This window comes from Anolis sagrei, chromosome 2 (genome assembly GCF_037176765.1).
Source record: "Anolis sagrei isolate rAnoSag1 chromosome 2, rAnoSag1.mat, whole genome shotgun sequence".
In the NCBI taxonomy this organism is placed as follows: domain Eukaryota; kingdom Metazoa; phylum Chordata; class Lepidosauria; order Squamata; family Dactyloidae; genus Anolis; species Anolis sagrei.
The window spans coordinates 290,210,195-290,234,466 of record NC_090022.1 but is presented as its reverse complement, the minus strand read 5'-3'; the positions used below and the strand labels follow the sequence as shown (position 1 = coordinate 290,234,466).

The 24,272-nt window shown below is 42.0% G+C and overlaps 1 protein-coding gene across 1 annotated transcript in view; it reads left to right on the top strand.

Moving 5' to 3' along the window:
• ARK2C (arkadia (RNF111) C-terminal like ring finger ubiquitin ligase 2C) overlaps positions 1–10,486 on the top strand; it is a 159,775-nt gene extending 149,289 nt beyond the window's left edge. Inside the window, exons 6-8 of the mRNA XM_060761215.2 lie at positions 2,828–2,923; positions 8,035–8,141; positions 9,012–10,486. Coding sequence (XP_060617198.1) covers positions 2,828–2,923; positions 8,035–8,141; positions 9,012–9,129 — 321 coding nt within the window. The 3' untranslated portion in view covers positions 9,130–10,486. The remainder of the gene's footprint in view (positions 1–2,827; positions 2,924–8,034; positions 8,142–9,011) is intronic.
• The last annotated feature ends 13,786 nt before the right edge of the window (positions 10,487–24,272 follow it).

The following is a 24,272-nucleotide window of genomic DNA, read 5'->3' as shown; positions in this document are numbered from 1 at the left end:
TCTCTAATCTGTCAAGATCGTTTTGAATTCTGCTCCTGTCCTCTGGAGTATTGGTTATCCCTCCCAATTTGGTGTCGTCTGCAAACTTGATGTAGTCATGAAAGTTTGCAAAATCTTCACTCCACTGGCCTTACTGTCAACAAAACCTCTGAAGATGCCATTAGCCACAGATGCAGGCAAAAGGTCAGGAGAGACTGTTAGTGGAACATGGCCATACAGCCCAAAAAACTCACAACAACCCAGTGATTCCGGCCATGGAAACCTCCAAGAATACTGTTTGGCAAATGGGCTTAATAACAAAAGACCCTCACCATAAAAGTATAAAGCAGAGTAGCTTATTTAGCGGCAGCAGCATGACCCAGAACCAGTAGCCAGTATAAGATGAAATCAAAACACATACAGAGACTATTGTTATCTTCCTTTGGAGACCTTTCTTGTAAAAAAATATGGTTACAAAAACAAGGTTTCCATAACATAAACAAAATTATTTATACTTCCTTGTTATATCTTTGCTTCAGCTTCTTGCCTTCACGCTGAGTTTCTCTCTCATTTAGATAAGGAACATACAACAAACTTCAAATTGAAGCAGCTCTCTCCTTAGAGTAGTCAAACACAGCATTTCTTACACCGAGGCATTCTTCACACAGGAGGAGCAAGTAACTCACAGGCACACCTGCTTATATTACCCTACTGGTTTTGCATCATTTTAACTCTTTCAGTGCCTGTACATTATCTTTGCAATCAAAAATACACTGTTAACTTTCAATATTTCTGACAAAAATTTCTGACAAGCCCTATGAGGAGTGGCTTAAGGTGCTGGGCATGTTTAGCCTGAAGAAGAGAAGGCTGAGAGGAGATATGATAGCCATGTATAAATATGTGAGAGGAAGCCACAGGGAGGAGGGAGCAAGCTTGTTTTCTGCTTCCCTGGAGACTAGGACGCGGAACAATGGCTTCAAACTACAAGAGAGGAGATTCCATCTGAACATGAGGAAGAACTTCCTGACTGTGAGAGCCGTTCAGCAGTGGAACTCTCTGCCCCGGAGTGTGGTGGAGGCTCCTTCTTTGGAAGCTTTTAAACAGAGGCTGGATGGCCATGTGTCAGGGGTGATTTGAATGCAATATTCCTGCTTCTTGGCAGAATGGGGTTGGACTCTTCCAACTCTTTGATTCTTTGATTCTATGATTCTATGAAATACAATAATTATTAGGCCAGAAGGAAGAATAGAAAAACAATGTAACAGGAAGAAAGAATGGAACTATATATGAATGTCTCCAACCCAAAGGACAGGAAGTCACCACAATGGGAGTAGTGGGAGGAGGGGAGGGCATAATCATTCAAATACAAATATTGCATAAATGTTAGGTAGTATTGTACTGGTTCATGTGTATAGATTTGGTTTTTTTTATACACACACACACACACACACACCCAAATAAAATTAAACTGTATCCTCTTAAGTTAAAAGAAAATGGGGGAGGGGGCATCCCTTATAATAAGGAATATGCTTTCCACAATGCAAGAAGAATATTAGCAAGCTTGAACATATCCAGAGAAGGGCAACCAAAACAGTAAAAGGTCCCAAGACCTCTGAAGAGTACCTCAGGGAGCTGGGTAGGTTTAGCTTGGAGAAGAGAAGGTTAAGAGAGGACATAATATTTTATAGGATGTCACATTGAGATGACGACAAGCTTGTTACCTGCTGCTCTAGAGACTAGGATATGAAGCAATGGAGTCAAACTATAGGAGATCCCACCTAAACATTAGGAAGAATGTCCTGATGGTAAGAGATGTGCAACAATTGAATATGTTGCCTTAGAGCAGTGGTTCCCAATCTTTTTTTGACCAGGAACCATTTGACCAGGGACCACGTGACCAGGGATCACTCTCCAACATTACTACCAAAAGGGTTATGAATATGTTTTTGGACAACTTTAGATTCAGTTTGGTTATTTGGGGTGCTGATTCAGAAAATTGCATTGGATAGACCACATCAGCTCTAGTTTCTGATACAGAACATTTGCCATCGAGAAATCACCATCTGGTCGCCCACAGAAAACCATATTTAAGAATCTAGGGTTGATATGGTAGTAGTAATCTTTTGTGGGTAGTCAGCCTCTCCCCTCCCGACATCCCCATTGTCTTGGCAGTATAAGAGGGTTTTGCAAGACCAGTCACTCTCGTTGCCACATGGTTTCGAGGCAACGGTGAAGTAATGGTGAGGCCGCAGACCATCTTTTAATTCTTGCGGACCACTGGTGGTCCTTGGACCACCAGTTAGGAACCACTGCCTTACATAGAGACTAACAAGATATTCCCCAAATCCTATATTTTGGGATGTGGGGCCTTCATAAAGATAGAAACATGACATCATCTCATTTATTAATCTGAACAATGTATTAATTTTAACACAAGTTCTTGTGGACCACTGGTGGTCCATGGACCACAGGTTGAGAACCACTGCCTTAGAGCAGTGGTTCTCAACCTGTGGGTCCCCAGATGTTTTGACCTCCCACTCCCAGAAATCCTAACAGCTGGCTGGGATTTCTGAGAGTTGTAGGGCAAAACACCTGGAGACCCACAGGTTGAGAACCACTGCTTTACAGGATGGTGGCATCTCCTTCTCTGGAAGTTTTAAAAGAGGCACTGGGTTGCCATTTATCAGAGGTGCTTCAGTTGGGTGGTCCTGGAGACTGAATGAAATGCATTGGATATGCATTGGACCCTTGTGGTCTCTTCTAGTGATATGATTCTAGGCAGAGGATCTTCCAGGCACTGCATATTCATGTCTTACTTGTTTGTTTGTTTTCCCTGTCTTACTTTCAGGAGTTGTTGCAACTGGAAGATAGGCTGGGCAGTGTGAACAGGGGGGCTGTGCAAAACACCATTGAGCGGTTCACTTTCCCACACAAGTACAAGAAGGTAAGAGTTTGAAAGTCACACCTGTCTTCCAGAACTGGACTTAGGAGTCAACAGATCAGCTCTAGGTAGGGCTGTTGATGCTTTTGTATGATGCTCCCATCTCCATGACCTTTTCCATTCATTTCTGTGGAGAGGGCAACTTTGCATGGAGTTGGATGGCTGTGAGAAACTGCCTAGCAATTGAGAAACATTCTGACATCAGTATGCTTGCATTGGGAATCCCTTATGATATAACAAAGCATAATATACCTATTAAACAGGTACAGCTAAGAAGACCAAAAAATACCTATCACAAGGGATATGAAGATCTGTCCATCTGAATATTTCATGCATTTCTGAGAAACTCATCAATATTTCCACTGTGATCTAGTTCTGTATCAGGCTGTGAAATGTACTTCTCACAACACAAATCATTCATAAACAAGCAAAGCCATTTGTAATCTTATCTAGTGGGAAGGAAACATTTGCAATATGTTCTTTCATGGGAGAATAGCATTTCCCTAGCTGTGATATCAAGAAAACATCTAGTGGAGAAAACACAAAATGTTGTTTCACTTTAGACCAGGTATGGGCAAACTTTGGCCCTCCAGGTGTTTTAGACTACAACTCCCACAATTTCTAACAGCCTACCAGCTGTTAGGAATTGCAGGAGTTGCAGTCCAAAACACCTGGAGGGTGGAAATTTGCCCATGCCTGCTTTAGACCATTGCAAGTCTTAAAAGATGTGAAACTGACAATTCCATCAAAAACACGAAGAGGTGCCTCCAGAAGAAGGGTCATTGTCTGAGTGCCAGGGAAGCAAAGACTCTGCTCTGGGTTTTACTCTGAACTTTAAACAAGCTTTTTACCATGCTGATGTCATGTGGAGAGTACAGCACCTTGAACTGAAGCCAGTGTGACAGAGTGGTTTGACAGTTCCACTAATCAAAGGTTCAACTTCTCAAGAAATCAGTGTTTGAATCCTTGCTCACTACTGGGTGACCTTGGGCAAGTTTGTCTTGGGGTTAGAAATGGTATGAAGGCACACAATGCCAACAAACACTTTGGGAAGCTCAGTTAAAGTTTGGACTAAAAAATGGAAGCAGATGGTCTTGGACATCTCTTCTGCAAGTACCTTGAATTACCAGTCTGCAATGGAACCTCCAAATAAGGTTTACAATACTGATAAAAATAATGGAAAAAGAAGAGAACATTACTGTGAGCCTGTGTCTTAGGGGTCATTGCCTGGATCCAAGAATGTACTTATATTATCCAGTTCTGCCCAGTTCCATTTCCACTCTTCTTGTTTTCTTATTCACCAATTCTGTAGATATCATAAGCAAGGCATACACTGATGAATCAGATAACACAGTGGTTCCCAACCTGTGGTCTATGGACCACCAGTGGTCCGCAAAAACTAAATTATGGTCTGAAGCCTCACCGTTACTACATCGTTGCAATGAGAGCAACTGGTCTCATGAAACCCTCTTCTAGTGCCAAGGGTTATTAAATATGGTTTTCTGTGGGCAAGCAGATGGCAATTACTGGATCGCATATGTTCTGTATCAGAAACAAGAGCTGATGTGGTCTATCCAATGCAATTTTCTGAATCAGCACAAATAACCAAACTGAATCTAAAGTTGACCAAAAACTGATTCACACCTCTTTTGGTACTAATGCTGGAGAGTGGTCCCTGCTCAAGTGGTCTCTGGTAAAAAAAAGGTTGGGAACCACTGAGATAACAGGTGCATTTCAGAATGTGGAAATGTTACTTTTTATTATTTGACTGCCCAAATCCTCCTGTCAACATGTCCCATGACCAAAGAAAATACCACCTGCTTCCTTTGGCAGACACACAGTATGACGCTCTTTGGATACCTGAAACTGGATAATAACAAAACCTAAATTTTTATTATTCTTGGGCCAAAAAGCATACTATATAATCACAATGGAGGACCTAGAGAGACCTACAAATATGTACTTCCAAGAGAGGATAGTTTTTGGAGTGTGAGTAATTGAGATCATGGTTGTTGAATCTGTGCAAAGGGAGATTGTACTGTATTGGTAGAAGCATGGAAGGAAGGAAGGACTAATTGCAGAGGGGAATGTTGCAATAAAACTAATGCAAGCTATAGTGTAGGCATGGGCAAACTTCAGCCCTCCAGGTGTTTTGGACTTCAACTCCCACAATTCCTAACAGCCGGTAGGCTGTTAGGAATTGTGGGAGTTGAAGTCCAAAACACCTGGAGGGCCGAAGTTTGCCCATGCCTGCTCTAGTGCATTTGCCCTAGCTTCCTACCTCTGTCTGTCATCAATCAAATGCTTTTAGAAGACCAGAAGGTGGTCAGACAGTAGACATATACATTGTAGTTCATTTTTGTACAGAACAACATCACAACCACAAAAAATCAGTAGATTGCCTCCCACTGGATGAGATGAGGACAGATTTCACACCTTTTATGATGATGTTTTGCATTTTCAGGAGTATTGTGTCCCAAAATACCTCCTGGAGATATTTTTGCAGCTACAAAAATAATTTTTGCACACACACTCAAGCCCTTTTTAAAAAATCTGCTGTGACTGATATTTTAAAGGTGCTTGTCTTCTCAAGCAAAAAACAAACCAAAACAAAATCTCATGGCAAGTTACTTTGTTTCAAGGATAATGTCTGTCTGTTTATGTCTTGAGACACATTTTCCAGGGGCATGAGAGCATTCTTTACATCTCATAAAGCAAGCAGTTACAAGGCTTGTGACTGTTTACTATTCACACTTACAATCATGTATTGTATTGTTGAAGGTTTCCTGGTTGGAATTACTGCAGTGTTTTGTGGTTTCCAGGCCATATGGCAGTGTTTTAACAGCTGTTTCTCCTGACACTTTTCCTGCATCTGTGGCTGGCATCCTCACAGGACCTTCAGAAGATCTTCGGAGGATCCTTTGAAGATACCAGCCACAGATGCAGGCCAAACATCAGGAGAAAATGCTGCTAGAATATGACCATATAGTTCGGAAATCACACAACACTCCAGTTTTATTTTTATTTTTTGTACACACCAAGCCCCAAACTGTGAGTAGTCCTTGAACACTGAGCATCTTTCTAGGACTTCCTCAAAGCATGGAAGAAAAACAGCACACTTATTGGGTTGCTGTGAGATTTCCAGGCTGTATGGCCATGTTCTAGAAGTATTTTCTCCTGACATTTCACCCACATATATGGCAGGTATTCTCACAAACTCTGAGGAGGCCTACCTTATATGTGAGTGAAATATCAGGAGAGAATACTTCTGGAATATGGGCATACAGCCCAGAAAACTCACAGCAACCCAGTGATTCTGGCCATGAAAGCCTTCAACAAAAGCACACTTCTTAATTGTGGGAATGAAATTTATCACAAATTGACATTCATGTACCAAATAGACCAGGATTCTAATCTTCTGAGAAAAATGCTTTTCAAGACAATCTACACTGTAGAGACAGTGGTTGGGCATTCAGACAACGTGGCTGGTCCAGCGGAGTTGATGATGGAGGACCATTGCTTCAACGCTGGTGGTCTTTGCTTCTTCCAGCACACTGACGTTTGTCCGTCTGTTTTCCCAAGAAATTTGCACAATTTTTCAGAGGGAACGCTGATGAAATCGTTCCAGGAGTTGCATGTGACATCTGTAGATAGTCCACGTTTTGCAGGCATATAGCAGGGTCGGGAGGACAATAGCTTTATAAACAAGCACCTTGGTATCCCTATGGATGTCCTACTCCTCAAACACTCTGTGATTCATACGGAAAAATGCTGCACTCGCAGAGCTCAGACTGTGTTGTATTTCAAAAACAGTTGCTCTACTCCAAACTCAGGAATGGAAAATGGAATGTTAGAGGACAGGAAAAGAGATTTGAAGATGGGCTCAAAGCCAACCTTAAAAACTCTGGCTTAGACACAGAGAATTGGGAATCCCTGGCTCTTGAGCACTCCAGCTGGAGTTCAACTGTAATCAACAGTGCTGTAGAATTTGAAGAGGCACGAATGGAGGGCGAAAGAGAGAAACGGGACAAAAGGAAAGCACATCAAGCCAAACCTAACCAGGACTGCCTTCCATCTGGAAACCAATGCCCACAGTGTGGGAGACCATGGAGGTCAAGAATAGGGCTCCACAGCCACCGCCAGTACACCAATCTAGGAATACAATCCTACTTGGACAATGAGGGATCGCCTAAGTAAGTACACTGTAGAATTAATGCATTTTGACACCACTTTAACTGCCATGGCTCAATGCTATGGAATCCTGGGAGTTGTAGTTTGTTGAGGCACCATCTCTGTTTGGTAGTGAAGGTGAAAGACTTTGTCAAATTACAATTTTAAGGATTTCATAGCATTGGCCATGGCAGTGAAAGTGGTGTCAAAATGCATTAATTCTATAGTGCAGCCCAGGTATGGGCCAATTTGGGCTCTCCATAAGTTTTGTACTTCAACTCCCACCATTCCTAACAGCCTCAGGCCCTTTCCTTTTCCCCCTCAGCCGCTTAAGCAACTGAGGGGGGAAAGGAAGGGGCCTGAGGCTGTTAGGAATGGTGGGAGTTGAAGTACAAAACTTATGGAGGGCTCAAGTTGGTCCATGCCTGGTGTAGTTGCTCCCTCAGTCTACTATTCCTCTATTTTTTTTGGCTTTTTGTGTATCTGTAAGTCCATATGTATGTGTGTACACACATGTGAATGTTCTAAATGTGCAAAGCTGGACTAGTCATAATTAAAAACAGCAACAGCAGCTGAAACGTTGGTTTGAGCCTACATTTTGGCACCTGTTCCAACAGATGTCTTGTGAAGAGCATTGTCTCTTAATGCTGCGGCATTTGAGAACATCAAGGAGGCCTCCAACATGGAACTGGGGTGACCTCAAAATGTTTTGCTCTGGATGAGCGCCTGACATTCATCCATCAACCTCTGCTTTCCAAGCGGCAGGTGGAACACTAATTAAACTCGAGGTGGTTTCTTCTGCAGAATTAAGAACAGGGCAGGTTGCCCTAGTGTACTCAGTTTGGTGAGAATACTGCTTTCCTTCCATCCTGATTCCTACTGTGCTGCAGGTCTTTTGAGTGGTGTCTTTTCTAACAAAGCGATCTTTTTGTCCTTGCTGGCAGAGGAGACCGCAGGGAAGCAAAGCTGAGAAGGAAGATGGGGAGGAGTCGGATACCGATGAGAAATGCACAATCTGTCTCTCGATGCTTGAAGATGGCGAGGACGTGAGGTATAACAATTCCCTGAGGGATTCTGGCCAAAACGCTCCTTATATTTCTTCTCCCTTTCCAGCTCCTTCAGTTGTATCCTTCCCTCAAAGAGCTCATATTTAGCCACAGAAGCATATTCTGCTACACAGATACACAATCCTTTCGGGGTCATATAAATGTATGAGTTACTCTATAAAAGAAATTGGACATTTTCTATCCAATGCACAAAGTTAGCTTCAGTTGTCCAGATTGGAACAACCTGCCAAAAAAGGACTAATTTTCCCCTAGCACTTCATGTTTGCTTTTTGTGTGTGTCAGGAGTAACTTGAGAAAATGCAAGTCGCTACTGGTGTGAGATAATTGGCTGTCTACAAGGATGTTGCCCAGGAAACTCCCTGATGTTTGGTGTTTTACCATCCTTGTGGGAGGCTTCTCTCATGTCCCCACATGGGAAGTTAGAGCTGAAAAGGGAGCTCAACCACTCTTCAGATTTAAATCCCCAACCTGTCAGTCAGCAGTCCTGTTGGCACGAGGATTTAACCCATTGTGCCACTGGGTGTTCCACTTCATATTTGCTGAAGGAGAGTTATATCTGCACTTGACTGTGCATCATTTATATGCACAGTCAAAAAAACTACAACAACCCAATGTTGCAAAACTCTATTGGGATGTTTCACCTTCTGTGTAAATTATGGCAACTCTTTCTAAATTTTCCTCTTGGCATACAAATAGCACATGCGGGTACTCATGTGAATCTGTGTCCTTGCCATTTTTGAATCTGTCTCCTTTTCTCTGGTTGCTCCCTAGGAGAGCCTCCCATAGGGCCTTGCATGTGGCCCAATCCTGACCCTTGAATAGATAACTAAGACTGTGCTTCTGATGTCTTCCAGGCGTTTACCTTGTATGCATCTATTTCACCAAGTATGTGTGGACCAGTGGCTAGCGACCAGCAAGAAATGCCCCATCTGCCGAGTGGACATTGAAACACAGCTTGGATCTGACAGCTGAAAAGAGTTGATGCGAGGAGGTGTCCTCTCTCTTTTTGGGTCCTTCCTGGAGCTGTACAGCTCCCTGCAGCAAAATGTTTGCCTTCTGAGCCATTTGATTATTTTTCGAAGAACGCCTGCAAGCACATTCACAGATTATTATAAAAATTATTAAATAAATGAAGAAGATGAAGAAGATGAAGAAGAGGAGGAGGGAAGAGGAGAAGAAGATGATTTGGTGGTTCTCAATGTCTAGAGGAGATAGGAGGAGATCCAAGCAGCCGCTGTAGCCGAAATGCATGGGAGCGCGGCTGGAACGCCGAGCGGAAAAGAGTTAGTTGTGGAAGCGAAGGTACCTAGTGCTCTAGTCCTGGCCTCTCAATCCTGCTTCTCAAAGGGATTGTATATATATACCTCTCAAATAAGTAGAAACACATTAGGGGTTCTTTAGCTATTTCTATGGATGGCTGCTGAAGCATGTACGCTTAAGAAACGTCGTCTTTTGATGCCCCGTCATCTTGTGGTGGATATGTCGCTGTTATCTAACCTGCACCAAACATTGCATTGGGGTTGTTGAAATGCTTTTGTTTTTCTCCATAAGATTCCTTACTTCGGTGCCTGGCTAAAGCCATATATATATATATATATATATATATATATATATGCGCGCTGGAGAGGGTAAATTCATTCCTTGTTTTGGCGAAAAGAGGAGGGAAAAGTCCTGTTTACACTGAGAAAACAAAAATTACATCTTTCCCCCCACTTTTCCCCTAGCAGAATTGATTGACACAGGATTGAGTTTTCAGTGAGATAGAATGTAAAAACACGGGGGAGGAGGTTGAAATAATCGGAAGGAAATTTGGTTAGGAGGTGGAATGAGAACAGGAAGTCTCTTTCCTGCATATCTGCTGGTGTTGGATGCATGAATTAGGGCACAAACTTAGACTGAGGTTGTTTAATCTCCTTCATGTGAATGGTGCACCTCCGAAGAAAGGACTAGAGCAGGGGTGGACATATTGTGGACCCTTTGGTCATTTTTATGTCTCCAAAGGTCTCCCAGGGGAAAAACTTTTCCATTTTTTGCACTAAAGTGTCCCCAAATAGGGGATACAAAGGGCATTTCCACCACTTTTGGAGAGCTCAAATGGTACACTCCCTCTCAAAATAACTCTACTTCCTGCATGGCAGGCGGTTGAATTGGATAGCACTTGTGGTCTCCAACGTTATACTATTCTGTAATTCCAGAAGTGACCACAGTCCACATGGGATCTCTCGGCCAATTTTTGTGGTACCTAGGGGATCAAAAAGAATGATTTCTAAATGACCTCAAATACCCTCTAGAGCAGCGTTTCTCAACCTGGGGGTTGGTACCCCGGGGGAGGGGGGGTTGCGAGGGGGTTTCAGGAGTCACTAAAAACCATCAGAAAACACAGTACTTTCTGTTGGTCATGGGGCTCCATGTGTGAGGTTTGGCCCAATTCTATCGTTGGTGGGGTTCAGAATACTTTGATTGTATGTGAACTATAAATCCCAGCAACCCAAATGTCAAAGTCTATTTTTCCCAAATTCCACCAGTGTTCACATTTGGGCATATTACGTATTCCAATAATGTTTGAGTCCACAGTGCTCTTTGGATGTAAGTGAACTACAACTCCAAAATTCAAGGTCAATGCCTACCAAACCCTTCCATTATTTTCTGTTGGTTGTGGGAGTTCTGTGTGCCAAGTTTGGTTCAATTCCATCATTGAATTATAGGCAAATTATAAATCCCAACAACTACAACTCCCAAATGACAAAGTCAATCCTCCTCCCATCCCCACCCATATTAAAATTCGGGCAAAATTTGTTCCAGTGAATTAAAATATACCCTGCATATCAGATATTTACATTACGACTCACAACAGTAGCAAATTTACAGTTCTGAAGTAGCAACAGAAGTAATTTTATGGATGGGAGTCACCACAACATGACTAATTGTATTAAGGGGTCATGGCATTAGGGAGGTTGAGAACCACTGCTCTAGGAGGTCTCCTTGGCTTCTGGTGAACTTCTACAAAACTTTTACAAAAAAACTCCAAACAAATGTGGACTCAAAATATCTTCTTATGGGTGGACACATGTTTGGTGCATTCCAACACATTTTGATCCATTTTGGTCCAATTTAGGCCCAAGAGAAGTCTTTTTTCAAGCACGAAGCAACTTCTGTTTTGTTAAACAATATGTCTCTCTGAACCTGAAATGCCCCAAGAAAATCCCAAGACATGTTGAAGTTATTAACCTTACAGGGAATTTGGGGACATTTTTTGAAGGAATGGGTGCAGTCCTTCATGGCCTTTTGAGGGGCTAATGTGGCCCTCTGTCATTCCACAATTCCCACCCCTGGATTAGAGTCTTTCTTTTCAAACTATCCCAGAATAGCCTTTAATGTCATCTTCTGGACATCTTTGCCAATGAGACCCAAATTCAACCTTATTGTACAGCAACGGAAGCTCCATTTCCATTTGCAATTAATGGGCCTGAATTTTGATCTGGAGGGCCATTTTGCCACTGCTCCATGAGGCTAGGAAGGAGAAACAACCTTAATCTAGATTTGCGCATGAAATGTGTGGGTGTTTAAGACCCATGGAGTTGTGTTAGTAGCGGATTGCACCCAAAGGAACTGGCTGGAAGATGAGCATAAAAGGCCACAAGAAATGAATTATGCCTTCTCTTGACACAACGGAAAAGCACAAGTCCCATTCTCCAGAGCACCCAGAATGGGACCTTTAGGCCATATCTTGCCTGTTCGTCTTTCTACCTTAATTCCTAAACTTGCACAAAGGCAAATTAGGAAATTCTCCATCAAATCCCATAAACTCTTCCAGAAGTGTTCCTCTATCTTCACTGTCTCAGCATCCCTGAGGGTAAAGAAAGTTCAGGGACCGACTGTGCAAAGCTGCCACCTTCTTTACTTCCAAATATTGCGTTTTTAGGGGGAGTTCAGAAAGAAAGAAACAAAAAACAAAATGAAAACAATGTTATACAAAAACAATGATCGCTCAAGAAAAAAACTGGGAAATATTTGCTTTAAGCTACTTTGTTTTGGTGGTTCTTCTTCCAGTGCCCGGTAGCTATGAATAGTATCCCAACGGGAAGCCAAAGACCTTGGAGTCCAAATGTACAATGGCAAAATATTTTCACAATCATACTGTTTGGGACCTGGGAGAAATTTTAGGTTTTTGTAAAATTATAGGATTAAGCTTTGATCCTGAAAGGAAAATGCCAATATACTTGTAAAGTCAGATCATAAGCAATGGTCGGTGCCAACAACGTCAATGTGATTATAGTAATACATATGATATATCACTGCTACTACAGCCTGAACCTGGTTTTGAAACCATCCGCTATGTAATATACTTACTGACCTAAATTTTTTAGTTAAGTCCTGAGAAAAGCAAATGCCATTGAATCAATATGGTTCACCTCTGTGTTGACTCATCAGACAACAATAGATTCAATGGATCTGCTGTGGTTAGAATTAATCTACAGGATTTTGACTATTATGGGGTAGAGGAGAGGTTGTCATGAAAAATCGGCGGCAGAGCTCTTGTCCTTTAATGCTTGTGTATGCCAGCCAACACTTGCTAAAATCCTATCAAGTATAGCATAGTGTTTAAGCATTGGGCTGCAACTCTGGAGACCAGGGTTCAAATCCCTGCTTGGTCATAGAAATCCATTGGGGATGTTGGACACACTCTTTCCTCCTCGTAGGAATTAGAGTTGTGCACGGAATTAGTTTCTTCTGTTTATTTCATTCCTTTCATCTCTTTGGGAGCATGAAACGGGAAGCCCCATCCCAGCACAAAAATCAGCTCTACATGAAAGCAATCTGGAACACTCGGCTGCTTTTGCTTGCAGCCAAGAACTTGTCTCCTTGCCTTGGAAAGAGAATGCGTGTGTGACATGCAGGCGCATTTGCTTTCTGGACCTGCATGCCATGCAACACGCAAACTCTCCTTGGAAAGAGAGTGCGTGTGTGGCAAGTGCGCACTGGAAATGGGAGCCTGGGTGGGAAGCTCCTCCAATAATGATCCGATAGAAAATGGATCATTTAGGGCCCTAGAGCAAAATGGATATCTGCCCTCCCATTTTCGGGAGGCTCCCAAGAAACAGATGGGGGCCCCCACCAAAAGCGAGGACACGAAACAGGTCAAGGTTTACCCAGAATGCACAATTTATTTATTTACAGTATTTGTATACCACTTTTCTCACCCCGAGGGGGACTCAAAGTAGGGACAACCATAGTAGGAATAAAAAAATTGCCCCTCAGATCAAATCTTGCCCAGAAATCACCATGTTAGGGTTGCCATAACTCAGAAACGAATTGCCCAAAGTCTCCCAGTGTCATGGCCAAACAGGGATTTGAATTCTGCTCTCCAAAATTATTATCTCTTTTGAGCGAGAAAACCCCCACCGATATCATATATGTGCCTGTACATTTTGACCTGTCAGGCAAAAAGCAGCAGATGAGAAGCAGGACTCAATTTTTAATCTGGATTTTTTGTCACCAGTGGTGAGGGATTGTGGGATTTGGAGTCCAACAACATTTGGCACCTCCCTGTTTGAGAATCTCTGCTTCTGAATCCTGCAGAAAATGCTTTCAGCTTCAACATGCCAAATGTTTGCCTGGAAAAAAAAAGAAGATCTATTCGTGTGGAGAAATGAGCCTTTATTGTTTCTTTTCTTTTGTGGTTTATTAAAAGAAACCAGTCTTTGGGAAGGAAGCCAGACAGATCTTCCAATCTAAGTGCTTAAAAGCTTAGGTGAAAGTATTAGGCTCATATATATATATATATATATATATATGAATGAGATTTGTGTAATAAATTATAAGCACACTTTTTAAAAAATCCTGGTGAAGCAAAGCACCAAATTCTCACTGATTTTTTGTTTTCTGGAGCGAATGAGCGAGGGACAGCAACTTGTACAAGCGAATGCATGCAAAACTTCTCTGTGCTGCATTAGATGCCGCCAGGTTTGCAGTGAAACGTCTTGTGCGAATGAGAATGTCGAATGGTCTTAAAATAAATAATATCTAGAAACAAACAAACAAACAAACACATCGATAGTTTACAGGGTTTTGTGAGTTTAAATGCCTTATATTTAACAATCATAATTTATGACTAACTTGTAGATATCGTGGGTTCTTATTTAATTATTTTTATAGTTGGGTTTGGCTTCCTTTGATTTTTTTGCATTTTTAATTATAATTTATTTATTTAGAGATGAATACTAATTTTTTAAAAAATTGCTCCTCTATTACCTCATAATTTTTTTTTTTTTGGTTGTTGTTGTTTCTCGGCATAATTTCTGGGAATGGAATGCTTTGCATGCGTCGGTACTTTTCGAAGAATGAAAAAAAAAATTTAAAGAGTGGGGCACATTTACCGTTACAAAAACAAAAAAAAATTATATTCAGGGTGTGTGATGACAAATTGTATTACTTGTGGTGCTGTTACCTTGGAGACATTCCATACAAAAAAACAAAAAACAAAAATGCAAACCTTTGATTCTGTATGCTGTGATATAGTGGAAAATCTGCAATATAGTGACCGTGTTTTAACACACACAAACACATACACACATTGAAACACACACACATATATATAGATATAGATATATATGAATATTATTTGCACTCATGATCAAATTATGATGATCCACTCACTCCTGCCTTTCTTTTTTATTTTTTGTTTTTGTTTCTCTTTTGTTGCATTAAGGGGAAAATCGTAATCTGTAAAATGAAATAGGAGCAGGGCTCTTTCAGAAAGCTTTCGATTAAATACCAAAAAGCAATGTTCCTTCTCCTCTAGGGGATTTATGCGGAAACAACGGCTGCCAAAATGACAGAATTCACACACAGCCAAGGCAGGAGAAGCATCGCTCTATGGATAAATGCTAAATGCACAAAATGTTTACAGAAATTGTTGCAAAGCATAATTAGGAAGATTGATCCATATTATAGTCGGTGATATATATATCATATCCGAAGAAGGGTTATTATGCCTAACTGTAAGTCAGTGGGAAACAGGATGCATGCAATCAATGCCAAGCTGAAAAGGAGAAGAAAAGCAGTGGCAACGCAAAGACTTAGGAGGCAGGCAGAAATACAATGGGTATCCTAATAGTAACCCTTTCCTTACAGCATTTCCACCAGATGCCTAGCTGCTAGAACGTATTTCTATGTGTGTGCCTTTGTCCGCTTTCTGCCTGTTTCTTACCTGCCTTAAATTATTTGCTACTGATCAAGCCATTCCTATTATTTATTTATTGTAGCTTTACACTGATTGTACTGTATACCCTCTAACTTTGGCAAGATCAGTCCTGATTTGCCTGTGTCACCCAGGCCACATCTACACAGACCACTTAGGTCAGTGTAGAACTGGATCAGCTCTCTGGTGGCCAAACAGCACACTGAGCCAATGTGAGGCAATGTAGGGCAAGGACACCTTAACACATCCTTGACCTGGGATAATGTAGGGCAAGGGCACCTTAACACGTCCTTGATCCGGAGTAATGCAGAGCAAAGCCCCCTTAACACATCCTTGATCTGGGACAATGTAGAGCAAGACCACCTTAACATGTCCTTGATCTGGGATGATGTAGAACAAGGCCACCTTAACACAACCTTGATCTGGAACAATTTAGAGCAAGGCCACCTTAACATGTCCTTGATCTGGGACAATGTAGGGGAAGACTACCTTAACACGTCGTTGATCTGGGACAATGTAGAACAAGGCCACCTTAACACAACATTGATCTGAAACAATTTAGAGCAAGGCCACCTTAACACGTCCTTGATCTGGGACAATGTAGAGAAAGGCCACCTTAACACAACCTTGATCTGGAACAATTTAGAACAAGGCCACCTTAACACGTCCTTGATCTGGGACAATGTAGAGCAAGACCACCTTAACACGTCCTTGATCTGGGACGATTTAGAATAAGGCCACCTTAATACAATCTTGATCTGGAACAATTTAGAACAAGGCCACCTTAACACGTCCTTGATCTGGAACAATGTTGGGGAAGGCCACCTTAACATGACCTTGATCTAGGACAATGTAGAGCAAGACCACCTTAACATGTCCTTGATCTGGGATGATTTAGAATAAGGCCAAAATGACAGATAATGTAGGGCAAGACCATCTTAACATATTCCTGCCCCAAGTTACCCAAAGTTGTAGAACGTCTGTATAATGTCCTTAAATTCAGACTATCCCTAACTTTGGGCCTGTGGGAACAGTTGGGCTAGTTTTGAAATGGAACTGTCCCCAATGTCATTCTGTATTTCCCAAGCTTGGGGGCATGCAGGGACACCTTCACCCTTGCTCTCCATAATGTGATGGTCTCTGTCCATGACACAGGTCCTATCTGTTAGATGTCATGTGCCACTCCAGCTTCCGTCAATGCCCCATTGCTCCATCTAAAACCACCTGTATGCAATGGCCAACAGGTGAGATCTGTATCTCAGCCAGAGACCACTACAACAGGGCGGCGGGGGACGGTAATAGGAAGGGTGGTCATCCAGTGGGGCTAAGCCATCTTTGGTGCTCCTGGATGATGGGAACTCCATCCTTCCTCTGTGTGGCACTCGGGGACTGCCTTTGTGGACCATGCACAGTGTTGATTTATAATATGACATGCCAGTTCACCCTTGGAGTCTCAGTCAGTTTAGATCTGTCCTTAGCTTTTCTTATTCCTATTTTTCAATCTTGTTTTCAGCTTGCTAAAGTTGATGCAAACTGAATTCAAAGTGTAAAATAGATTTAACTACTCAACTTAACTGGACAGGAGAGAAAGAGCAGAGTCTTGCTGTTCCCCTTAAAGCAGGAATGAGCAACTGTGGATGGCATTAGCCCCCCAGGAGATCTCAGAGTGCCACACACACTCTCATAAAATATCACTTTTTGCCCCCATATATGTCTAGAGCAGAGTTTCCCAAACTGTGCACCTCCAGTTTTGGACTTCAGCTCCCACAGTTCCTAACAGCTGGTAAGCTGGCCAGGATTTCTGGGAGCTGATGTCCAAAACACCTGGAGGAGCACAGTTTAAGAAACACTGATCTATAGGATATTGGGGTATGTTATGGGCTTCAAAGTCTCTCCTCGCCTTGAATTGTTCCAGAGGTCTAGAAGATGTGATGGGAAATGTCCCCCATGCCCATTTTGGAGTATTCTGGGGCAAAGAATCTCCGAATGCGGTCGAAATCTATTTCAGACACACCAATGTGCATTTGGGGTATTCTGAAACAGAGGGGCTTAGTGCCATTAAAAACAGCTCTTTAAGACTATATATGGCCCATGAGCCACACCTTGCCCATCCCTGTGAAAGACTCAGGCAAATAATAATAATAATAATAATAATAATAATAATAATAATAATAATAATTTTTCTGCCTCTCCTCAAGTCTCAAAGTATAACTGCTGCTCCTTTTCCTTGCTTATGAGTTCTTCCTCATGAATATCTTTGGCCACTTTGACCACTCTGATGTTGCGTGGCCCCACGTGTCCTGATTTTCATCTGTCAAATGTTAAGGAAATGGCACCAAGTATTAGGAAATGTCTATGGGAGGAATGTGCTAACCACGTCCCTCTTTAACATATTTCCCTCAGCCTCCGCATGTGCGAAGCATCTGAAGAAGAAAGCTTGTTCTCTGTGAGGATACTTGGCATATGATTTATTACTTATGTCCTTTCTCTTGTTATATGCTGATAGTGTGCCTAGTACTATCAGAATACTTATGCTGAAAAACCAGAATGATGGAGATGGCCATTTTGGATGGAAGCAACCTCCTGCCGTTTTGTCTTGCTTTCTGCATGTGCCAGCTAGCCTTTTGTTCAACTTATTGCCTTGCAGGGCAGAATGAAACTACTTGAATATATGGATTAAAAATATGGCTTGACCTGGCATAATGTTGTTTATTTGTTCAGTTGCTTCTGACTCTTCATGACCTCATGGACCAGCCCATGCCTGAACTCCCTGTTGGCCATCACCACCCCCAGCTCCTCCAGTCATTTCAAGGATACCATCTATCTTGCCCTTGCTCTGCGCTTCTTCCTTTTTCCCCAGAAACATTGTCTTCTCCAAGCTTTCTTGTCTTCTCATTATGTGGCCAACATACTTCATCTTTGCCTGACATAATGCTTCATCTGGATTCTTGGGACAATGAACAGATAGATAGAGAGAGAAATGCACAAAGATGGAGTAGGACAAATGTACTTGGGTTGTCAAAGTGGAAACTAGAAAGGGCTCCTGTACCTTTCATGAAGATGTAGAGCAGTGGTTCTCAAGTTGTGGATTCCCAGATGTTTTGGCCTTCAACTCCCAAAAATCCTAACAGCTGGTAAACTGGCTGGGATCTCTGGGAGTTGTAGGCCAAAACACCTGGGGACCCACAGGTTGAGAACCACTGATGTAGAACCATGTTACACAACGAGCAACATCAAAGCTGCAAAAGCTCTCTCCAGTCTTTGCTTTGGCAACCCTAATACACATCCCTTCTTGTCTGTTGGATGCTTCAGAATAGGACTGCAGGGAATCATAATATTCTTCCTCATCCCTGTTGGTGAAAATCAAATTCTTGGTTCCAGCTAGTTTAAATGCAATGGATCAATTGGAACTTGAAAAAAACCCACACATTCAAGTCCCACTCTAATTAGCAAATGAAGCCCTGCACCTTCAGCTTTGCTAGAAATACATTCTTGTAACTGAGTTTAGTTATCTAGTTGCACAACTGTTGGGGGCATTTAGCCCTTATAGGCAGTCCATGACTTACAAACATCCACCTTACAAACAACTCATAGTTAAGAATGCCGGTGAGACAATAGTAAGTGAGAGAAATCTACTCTTGGGAAGAGAAATTCACTGCTGGAAGAGTTATTGTAAAGAGGAAAAGGTGTCTCAACTGAAGCTTTATCCCTAATCCTCGTTTCTACAACAAGCCAAATTTTTCAAAATCCAATTTTCACAGGAACAGAAAGTGAGTGGAAATTTTCTGAACAGGGGCACAGAAGGCAAAACAAATGTCTCTGGCCTCATCCACACTGCATATAATGCATTTTGAACTGCATTATATGGTCAGTATAGATTCATATAACTGCATTCAACTGAATTGCATGAGTCTACACTGTCATACAATCCAGTTCAAGCTGCATTATAATGGCAGTGTCGTTGGGACCTCAGGAATAATAATAATACTAATCCTAATAATACTACTACTACTACTAATAATAATAATAATAATAATACATTTATATCCCACCTTATCTCCCCATTGGAACTCAGGGTGTAACCTTCCCAATGCCATCCAAAACTAAAAAATATTTATATTTGGCTGGAGTTACACTTAAAATATGGGTCTGGGGAACAAGCCCTATGAGGAGTGGCTTAAGGAGCTGGGCATGTTTCGCCTGAAGAAGAGAAGGCTGAGAGGAGATATGATAGCCATGTATAAATATGTGAGAGAAAGCCACAGAGAGGAGGGAACAAGCTTGTTTTCTGCTTCCTTGGAGACTAGGACGCGGAACAATGGCTTCAAACTACAAGAGAGGAGATTCCACCTGAACATGAGGAAGAACTTCCTGACTGTGAGAGCCGTTCAGCAGTGGAACTCTCTGCCCCAGAGTGTGGTGGAGGCTCCTTCTTTGGAAGCTTTTAAACAGAGGCTGGATGGCCATCTGTCAGGGGTGCTTTGAATGCAATATTCCTGCTTCTTGGCAGGGGGTTGGACTGGATGGCCCATGAGGTCTCTTCTAACTCTTTGATTCTTTAATTCTATGACTCTATATGTACCTATTCCGATTTACATACAAATTCAATTTAAGAACAAACCTACAGAACTTGTCTGTAACTGAGGGACTTTGCATAGCGTGCTGTTGACTACAGACTTGACAGTGGCATTATTGGCACGATTGTCTTTCCGCATGTCCTCCCCAAATAGGTTTCTATGCTGTCTCCAATGCCGCTGGTGGCTTTTGTTTCTGCACAAATTATTACATTTTTTACAAGAGACAAAGAGGAAGCAAGGAGAAGGAACAAAGGGAGGGAGATGGAAGAGTGAATAAGGGAATCCCAATATTTGAATCTACTGTGCACCAAATGATGCAATGGGGGAGAGGGGTGGGCACCTTTGATTTTATTACCGGGCACCAATTAATCGGTACAGTATAAACACCCAGTTTTCCCTTAATGGCCAAGGAAGGTGAATGGATCATCAAAAAGAATTTTTTTGTACTCCTACTGCTGTTCTGTTGTGCTGTGCAACATTTTGCTACATAGACTATTTTATAGGAGAAAGCTAGAAAAAAATATTTATTATTAATATTAAAGCAATAGTGCATTTGGGGAGGGCGGGGAATTGAAGAGACATTAGAAATTGTGTAAATGCTTAGATTCACTTTTGGTGGATTTTTTTTGTACTTTATTTATAACTAATAAAATGAATTGCATTGCTAACTATTTGCTGGGATACCTGCTGTTGGTTTCATTGGATCATAGGATACCATGGAATGAATATGGAAATGCTGGATATATATTCTTAATGGGTGGATAGGATACTACTTATGTTAGACCAGAGGACAATGAAATTGCTGTGTGTTGGAATATTAAACTTCATCCTTCCCTATGCTCAACATGTAAGGTAAAGGTAAAGGTTTCCCCTGACATTAAGTCTAGTCATGTCTCTGGGGGGTGGTGCTAATCTCCATTTCTAAGCTAAAGAGCTGGTGTTGTCCATAGACACCTCCAAGGTAATGTGGCCAGCATGACTGCATGGAGCATTGTTACCTTCCCACAAAAGCAGTACCTATTGATCTACTCACATTTGCATGTTTTCGAACTGCTAGGTTGGCAGAAGCTGGGGCTAACAGTGGGAGTTCACCCTGCTCCCCAGATTTGAACAGCCAGCCTTTCAGTCAGCAAGTTCAGCAGCTCAGTGGTTTAACCCACTATGTCACCAGGGGTTAACATATAGATAACATATAGATATAATAAATTCAAATATTATTATAGTATTTCTAGATTGGAAGTCTGCCAGGTCATAAGATTTCAAGATCAAAACCTGAGACCTGGGGATCACTCCTCCTAATGTCACTGGAAGTGGAGTCTGATGGTGTTACAAGAATATGACATCATGGTAATGTCATTAAGCACATCTTAATATGCCATTTAAATAAAAACAGCATATCTAACAAGTGAGGAATATATACAGGTGAGTCTCAATTTCTATTAGTGTTGAATCCCTGGACTCACAATGAGAACTGAAACTAACGCAGAAGGGGAAGACGATTCCTTAGGGAATCATTGGGCACTAGGAGGAAGTGTTTTGACAGAGATAATCTCTGCCACATAGCTAGTAGTTTTACACTCACATTTTCTAGGACAGAGCAACCCCTTCCTTTGAGTTGATTCCAGTTGCTCATCTCCTACTTGAGCAACCAGAGGGAATCCCTTCTGCCTGCATCCAACCCATACGATTCCAATTTCTTCATACTCCATCACACACACCTTCTAAGCAAGCAAAGGAACCCACTTCTCCAACAATGAAAAGATTCCTATTTCTTCCTTTACAGAAAATTAATAATCTGAACTTCTAGCAACACCAAGACTCTTTCTTTCACACACTCCCTTTGCATTGTAGATGACACATTTGCTTATTTATCCTTGAAGGAAAGTAATAAATGTGAAATGTTGAACAGTTGTAGAGTGAGAAAGTTCAGGAAGGAGGAGGAAGATTGATAACAATGGTCTTTCTGAGCCTGAATTGCTGGGTATTAAGACAGAGGAAGATCCTATGGAGGCTGCAAATACTAAAAACCAATTGCCACAATTAATCAAGCAACAAAGTGTGAAGAAGAGATTGCATTGCTCCCAGCAGTTATTAAGTAGAAGGCATTGATCTAATTAGGCTCCTGGAGCCTGGAGACAGCTGTCTATAAATTTCCCAGTCACTCCTTGGTGGTTTAAACCCTCCTTTTTGGTGAGTAGCAGTACTTTTGGGTGTTTCTGTTTTCCTGACCTCTGGCTGGCTACAATTTATGACTTTATTGGGTTGTTGTAGATTTTTTCAGGTTATATGGCCATGTTCTAGAGGCATTATCTCCTGACGCTTTGCCTGCATCTATGGCAAGCATCCTCAGAGGTTGTGTGGTCTGTGACTATTTCTTCCTGACTTTGTTTATCTGGACTGAACAACTTCTGGATTGCCTGATGGCCACTCCCTTCTCTCTTCATTGTGCTGAAAACCCTGTGACTCACCTGGACCAAATCAATTCCTCAACAATTCTCACCCTGCAACCTCCTGGTTCCTGAATCACTTGCTGAGTAGAACATCACAGAAACTAGAGCAATGCAAATCAAGACACACCTGTGTACACACACTTTCAGGGTAGCTCCTTCACCTTGAGAATCCTCCTCTGCTTGCCCTGAGCATTAGAGAGAGTGTACAAAAGTTGAAGCTCAGGGCCTGGGATCTGGGGACCCTAAATATTAAAGCAGGGGTGGGGAAACTGGCCTCCAGGCCACATTCAGTCCTCAATCCATCCTTATAGCTCTTCTGACATCTCAGAACTACTGGACCCTGAAAACCAATATATGGAAGGGGCAGATGAAAAAGTGCAAGGAAATTCCTTACCCCACAAAATTGTCTCAATTTATAAGCAGCTTGCCTTTTCCTCCCTCTACCTTAAGAGATAATATGCAGAAGTGAATACAACCAAAGTCTCCACAGTATCATCACATTCAGCAGGCTTTGGCCTCACCAAGAAGTTCATACTGGTAGAAGCCAGCTCTAATAAACCTTGTTGCTTCAAGACACTCAGGTTGGTATCCTATTTGTGACATACACAAGTTTAAGCTCCTCTACGCATATGGAATGATTATTATGGATGCTGCACAGTGGCTGTATTCAGAAAGTAGAGTGGAATATATACAGCTGTTGCATACAGGATACAGAGTAGTTTGTGAATGCACATGGCCTCTATGCTTTACCACTGTGTATTGGGATTGCAGTTGCACAGTGGTTCTTAGCCTCACACATTGACCTAATGGTCATTTGTTGAACTACTTTGGTATTCAGTACAAGGGTTGTATAACACAACTCTGCAGTGGGATATTTATATTATGCTAAAGTGACAAAGGGCCTTGGCTTCACGGTGCTCTGAAAAAGCAGGAATTGAAGACTTTAGTCATGCCTGGTTTTTGCCATGCTGCAGAGAATGCTCAGGTTGGTGGAAGCTGGATGTGATGGATGATGTTGCTGCAATGTGTTTGGAACTGATGTGCCAACGAACATCAGGGTAAATGGGCAAGCATCAATTGATGGTACCATGGCAAGTAGGATTGATGTCCTCCCATCTCAGGACAATCATATTTGGCCATGCTTGATAGCAGATGATGATGATGATGATGATGATGATGATGATGATGATGATGATGATCATCATCATCATCATCATCATCTCAGGTGGTTAGAGAATTTGGGCAATTTCTTGCATTGCATCTAGAAATGCTGCAAGGAAGTGCAGAAGGCAAAACAATATCTATTGTTAAAGCAGGGGTGATCTTTCAGATGTTGTTTGACTATAACTCTCAGCACTCCTTCCCAGAGGCTATAACCATTAGGCAAACATCTGTTATGTAGCAATCCCTAAGGAGATGTTAATTTGCAAAGGAGAATAACCACAGGCAAACTCTCTTTTGGAAACAGGTTGCAAGGCTAAACATCTCATTCCCCATGCCCCTAACTGAAGGCGTGATACGATATAGATGTAATAAAACAAATCAGCAGTTCTTAGTGAACATTTGATGTTGGCACACTTCCTTGGAGTGATGGCGGCAGAGCCATGCCTGCAATCTTCAGCTCTCCCAATTGCAGTGACTTAATCCTGGTTCTGACATTCCCCAACTAGCCCAAGAGAAGATGCACTAAACAAATGAGGAAGCCACTGCAGCAAAGGAGATTGCCACGCCTGACCAGCTGATGGCTCCACGGCTCCCCATCTGCCTTTGCCAAGAATGCGTTCAATTTCAGAGAAATATATGTAAATCCTCCCATTGGAAAAGTTCCATGTGAAACTTATTGCGCCTGCAAGCATTAGTTGTTGTAGCAACGGGAATGGGTCTCAT